A 6173-nucleotide genomic window follows, 5' to 3' on the forward strand; every position below is an offset into this window, starting at 1 on the left:
GGGGGGGGGGTAGAGAAATCCAGGGAAAATAATGGGAGAAATAGGAAGAGTAAGGGGAAATTTTGAAAAAATTGTTAAGATTCCCGTCTTTCCAAAATGATAATTATAACGATAACTTCTATAAAAGGAACATGCTATACTGTCAAAGGGGGTAATTTCGGACATTCCTAAATTAATAGTTTTAATTACTTAAGTTGGATGGTTTGAACCAGAATTTAGAATTAGTTAAGATTTGAACTAATTCTAGATTCTAGGAACAGTTTTGAGTAATTGATCCTATCAATTTAAAGAATTTAGGTGTTTCCGAATTTACCCCATTTGACGATAGTCCCGAATGTCAACAAAATTATATTAACATTTGTATTTTTAAAACATAAAGTGGTAAATGATATAAAAAATACCTTCTTTCTCTAATGAACTACGCAATCGAAGCTCCAAAGTTGCTTTATCTTGCTCGACTCGTTCCAAATTCAAAGCGATCGTTTCTCTCTGTTCCAAGCTCATCAAAGTATCACTAAGATCTGATTTAGTGTTCTGAAAACATATAAAAAAATTCAAATAAGAAGCACACATCTTAAAGAAACACACAGTAAAAAGAAAATGAATCTGTCCCAACCTCTAACTGATTTTTCAGATGCTCATTCTCAGCTGCAAGTCTTTCTATTTGCTCTTGCATACTCATAACCGTTTGCTCATTCACTACAGCATTTTCCAGTTGGTTAGTTTTCTGAATCAACTCTTTTTTTAGTTCCTCCATTTCAGCATCTCGAGCAGGAATTGTGGCTTTTAAACTTCTTAATTGTTCCTGGCAATCCTTGAGTTCAGATTGTGCCAGTTCCAAAGCAACATTAAGCCTGGATTGACGACAATGATTCGAATCTTGCTCATTGCGTAACTTATTTTCCAAATCTGCAGTCTTTGCCGCTTCCAATTCCAGTTTGGTTCGAAGTTCTGCTAACTGATTGTGAGCTCGAGCTGCCATTTGCTCTAATTTATTACCAACTCCTTGAGCACTTTGGCGACTCAGTTCTCTCATCTTAGCCAGTGATTCTTTATATTGAACCTGGACAAATTTAAATGTTGATCGAATCCACTTTAAATTCGGCAAGTTATGCAGTATACATTTCAAATCGCAGAATCTTTCAAAAACGGAATATGTTATTCTTAAGAGAAAATTAGGGCATTCGTATTTTCCCGATTTGATACAAAAATTTGACATTAAACTTCTACATATAGTTCATGATCTAATTCAGATGTTTTAATTTTCTTTACAGGCAATTTCTTTTTTAATTTTGCCTTCTATAAGAAAGATATCCCACGAGTTTTATGTGGCCTCAACCATTTTTGCGACTAAGAAAATTTTTCCTCTGTAAAATCTAACTTTGCATTTTTCTTGGAAACAACAACTTTTTTTATTTTTTCTGATATTTTCTACACAATTTGTTTATATAAAGAAACTATCCTACCAGTTTTATGCAGAACACATTTATGAGGCCGGAAGAATTTTTTTTCGTAAAAATAACATTTTTGAAGTTTTATTGTAACCGATGCAAGATACCACAAAAAATCCAGAGGTATTTTGTATTTAGATTTTATAAAAATAAAGTTCTCCAAGCCTAAAAAATTGTTTTGCTCACATAAAACGTACAGGAGGACTTCTTTATACAAGGCGAAATTCAACCAAATATATAACGGTGGGTTCTTAATTACAATCGACTTTTTTATATTTTAAATCAAATCATCACCATGTTGTTAATTTTGCACTTTTTTCAAATTTTCCGACGAAATTCGACAGAGGACGGTAAAACTCATCAGAATTGCAAAAATGAATTAGAATATCTGAATTATATCAAACACAATTTCCTTTAAAAAAAGAACAAACTTCATCACTGACAGATCTAGCGACTTGAAGTGTAGAACCTGTCTGTTTGGAAAAGGGATTCGATCTGTTAATTACAAATAACTTTCTGTAAATCGAAAGACGTTTACAGAAGATGATTTTTTGTTAATAATTTTAGCCTTACATCGGTATTACATACCTGGAAAGCTCGGAGTTTATTCAACTCCGCAGTGGCTGTTTTTAATTCACATTCTGCTCGTTGAAGTCTTATGCTCATTTCATTATTGCTCGTACATAGCTCAGCTATTCGAGCAGTTTGTGTTTCGATGTGTTTGTTGAGTTGAGCTACTTTGTCCTTTTCTGTATTTTCCCATTTTCGTTTTGCACCCTTTATTAAGTTTAGAGCTCTAGTCTCTAATTCTCGTCTCTCTTGTCGCTCTAATTCTAAAAAAATAAAACTATCGGCTGAATACCTATCATTGACTTAAATTTAAATTAACTGATAATTAATCAGTTGATAATTATTGCAATGGAACGCGTAGTTTTTAAGTCACAGTGATATATTTCAATAAATTACTTCTACAATAAGTTCAAGCTTCTTAATTTTTAAGGAGACGGTTAGAAAATAAATACAAGATTGACATTTTGAATATTTACAGATATATAGTATGTAATATTTACTGTTTTTATCAGGCAAAAGGTAGAAAACAATTTATAATTATTTAGTATATATTTGTAAGTATCATGACCTGAAAGATTCTCAGAATCAATTAATTGAATTCTTTAAATAAAAATTAAGTAGATTATGAATCCTTAATAATGTTTTGATACGAAAAATGGTGACGAGCTTTAAAACATAAATTTGGAAAAATGGAAACCTTCAGAAGGAAATATTTAAAGTACATCCTGAAAGTATATAATTTTATACGATTTATATTTGAAATCAATAAATTTGTAATGTTTCAAACTGTCAATGAAATTGTGTTAATAGTCGGTGCAGTACACCTAAAGTAGGTTTAAATTTGTTCTTTTTCTCTCTAAAAACAAGTTTTAGAATAAGGAGGCCAAACAATTTTTTAGCAAGAAAAAACGGGAAAAACTTAAAAATACGGCGGCTGTTTTTCGAAAGAAAAATACTTTTTTTTTTTAATTCAAGATACGGGCAAAAATTTGTTCTCATTGAAGAAACCTATAAAAAGTTTCTTTTTCATTTTTCGATACTTTTAACGGTTTTTTAAAAAGTATTTCCAAAAATATGTATTTTTTTCTACAAAACGGTTGTATTCCTTTCTGACACCTAATGAACGTGTAAAAAGTCAATTGATTATGATCACCAGGTAGACAAATATTAGTGATATTGTTTCCCTTTCCTTTTTAACTTTTTTTTGTACCCTCACAGCACCCCATTTATATCTCAAGATATCCAAAGGTTATCTCAGACGATACCTCATAAGGCAGAAATGGCAATGTCCATGGGACACCTTGAAGATATTCCGAGACATTCTGCAGATGCCCAAAATATATTCAAATATTATAAATATAAGACATAATATTATACATACACGTTCTCTGTAAAAAAGTGAATGAATCACAAGCAACGTGCTCGTTTTATTAATGAAAAAGATTCCTCGTTTTAATATTCGAAATTATTTTCGTGAATTGTACATTTTTAGACTCTTCTTTTATTAAAGCTTACATGTCTGTATACTTTTCAAATTGTAGATTGTCAACTTTGCACATATATTTGTAACCCCAAACCTTTCATAATAATTATAACTATAAAACAATTAAAAATTTTTTAAACTGGCTTTTAATGTAAACACTACTGCGTAAGGATATTTTTGGCAATTTAATTTTTGATGAAGACCCTGAAAAGGATCACGAGGAGCCTCACTACGTTACACTTCATTATTTTATTTTATCAGTCGAATATTATTGGAATATCCTGGGGTCACAATATGCAAACAATTCCAGATACAGCAGATCCAAAACTGTTATTCCTTCATGCGACCATTATAAATTATTAAAAAAATTAATTATTTAAAATTAAATTTAAATAATTACATACAAATGATTATAATTATACTATAGAGATAATTTAAAAAAATACATTAATGAGTCAATTGCTTACAGACTGAAACCCCATCGAAGTGCTGTGCCAAAAGCTTATGCACTCCTTAAAGTACATAAGCCAAGTCTAAATTGGAGATTATTTGTTTCCACAATTGAATCAATGACACACAATCTATCAAAATACTTATAAAATATTCTAAAACCAATTTCAGGGAAAACTAAGTCGTTCCTTAAAAACAGTTCTAATCTAAAAAATAGAATAGAACATTAGAATACCTTCTACCCATTCATTAAAATCTTTAAAAGTGGTCTCAATTTTTGCTAGTATTCCTACCGATTTAGCCATGGACTTTATTGAAGAAAAATTGAATTTAAATAGAAATCTGGAAAAAATATTTAAAAAATTTAATTTAAATTCCTGTTAGAACTTTTTTTGATAATACCATTTATTCTTTCAATAACACATTTTATAAACAGTTATCAGGTTGTCCAATGGGATCTCGTTCATCTCCCATAGTATCAAACTTAGTTATTGAAGATGTGGGAGAAAGAGCCTTATCAAAATTATCTTTCAAACCGATTCTTTATCAACGTTACGTAGGTGATTTATTTACTATTATAACCATTAATAAGATTACAGAACTACTAAACGTATTTAAGAGTATCGATGACTCCATTCGGTTTACACTTGGGATAACAAAAATTCAAATGTATAGATTGAAAAAGTATATAATGGAAACATAATAACAAATCGGTACAATAAACCATCTTGGACTGGTAGTTACTTAAATTTCAAATGCCATCATGTGAACATTTAGTTGATAGATGCATCAAATAAAGTGACACAAAATAAAGAAAAGAAAATTCAGACTTAATAAAATTCACCTCACTATTAATCAATTTTCATTTGCCACTAATAGATAATGTCATAAAATAACGTATACACGAAATATGTAATAGTTTCATTGCAGTAACAAAGAAAAAGAATTGGTTAAAAAGATATAATAAGACAGATCTAAAAGTAACCCTACCACACATCCAAGGTATTTCGGAAAGATCGAGGAGATCCTTAAAAAATTCAATATAAACGTTTATTTAAAAAATGACCAAACTTTAGAGAAATTTTTACCTAATAAAAAGGATTCTGATAAAATAGAAAACTTGTCTAATGTAGTTTATTTAATGAAATGTACTGATTGTAATAAAGTCTATATAGGTGAAACTTGCAGGAGATAAAAAAAGCAAGACTGTATGAGCATACAACAAATTTCAGAATGGGCAATTTAAATACAGGTTTGTCACAACATTGATGGAAATTAACTCATTTTTTCGATTTTAATAACATTAAAATTTTTGCTAGGGAAACAATTTTAAAGTACGAAACATTTAATCAATTTATATCAATGAATATATCAAAATATCAATAAATTTCAAAACCGAAACAATCAATATAAATCAAATTTACCAATGCATTATGAATTATCTACCCATCTTTATTAATGATTCCATATACTATTTTATTTTCAAGCTTTGACGCGCCTTTTCATCAGAGGTTTATTAAAATTTCTCTTTGTCACCTCTATAACTATTGTCCTTCATGTTAGTTTATTTTATATCGTCCGCCTGTAAACATCATACCAGTTACAATGTGACACGTTTATAATTATTGTAGCCTCTAAAAAATCTTTAAGGCTTCAATTGAAAAAAACTATTACTTTTCTTGTTTTGTTTTCTTTCCAAAAATAGAATAAAGTTTTTTTTTATAAATACTTCAATGTTTTTTTATCCAGGTAGGATGATAACTATTTATTTTGGTACAATTCGTATTTTAATGACGACATAAATTATGTGACTTGAAAATTTCTTTCTTTTTAAATTATAGATTTGTTTTATCGACTATTGAAAAACACCCGCAGCGTTGGTTAAAATAGTGACCGTAAGACCGACTATATTAGCGATAATTTGTTGGGATATTCAATAGATATCCTGAGGTTACTCGTGTGAATATTTATGGAATATGCTGAAGAAATTCAGAGAACATCACGGGGATATTTATAGAATATATTGAAGATATGTGAGATATTTGGAGGATATCTGGTTTAGGTTGAACATCAGTACCTTCAAAGGCGGAAATGTCAATATACCTGGGGCATCTATGAGATGTACCAAGATGTTTCTGCGATCAATTCAAGATATCCTTTGAATGTCCCGGGGATATACTTTTGCTGCGAGGGTGAAAACATTCTTTTTTTTTTTTAAT

At 29.8% G+C, this 6173-nt stretch overlaps 1 protein-coding gene across 1 annotated transcript in view; it reads right to left on the bottom strand.

Moving 5' to 3' along the window:
* LOC117169187 (citron Rho-interacting kinase-like) overlaps positions 1–6173 on the bottom strand; it is a 30705-nt gene that overhangs the window by 21542 nt on the left and 2990 nt on the right. The window contains exons 3-5 of the mRNA XM_033355414.1: positions 2040–2284; positions 617–1063; positions 402–534 (exon numbers count right to left, since the gene is read on the bottom strand). Coding sequence (XP_033211305.1) covers positions 402–534; positions 617–1063; positions 2040–2284 — 825 coding nt within the window. The remainder of the gene's footprint in view (positions 1–401; positions 535–616; positions 1064–2039; positions 2285–6173) is intronic.

The sequence above is a fragment of the Belonocnema kinseyi genome, chromosome 3 (assembly GCF_010883055.1).
Source record: "Belonocnema kinseyi isolate 2016_QV_RU_SX_M_011 chromosome 3, B_treatae_v1, whole genome shotgun sequence".
NCBI classification, from domain to species: Eukaryota; Metazoa; Arthropoda; class Insecta; order Hymenoptera; family Cynipidae; genus Belonocnema; species Belonocnema kinseyi.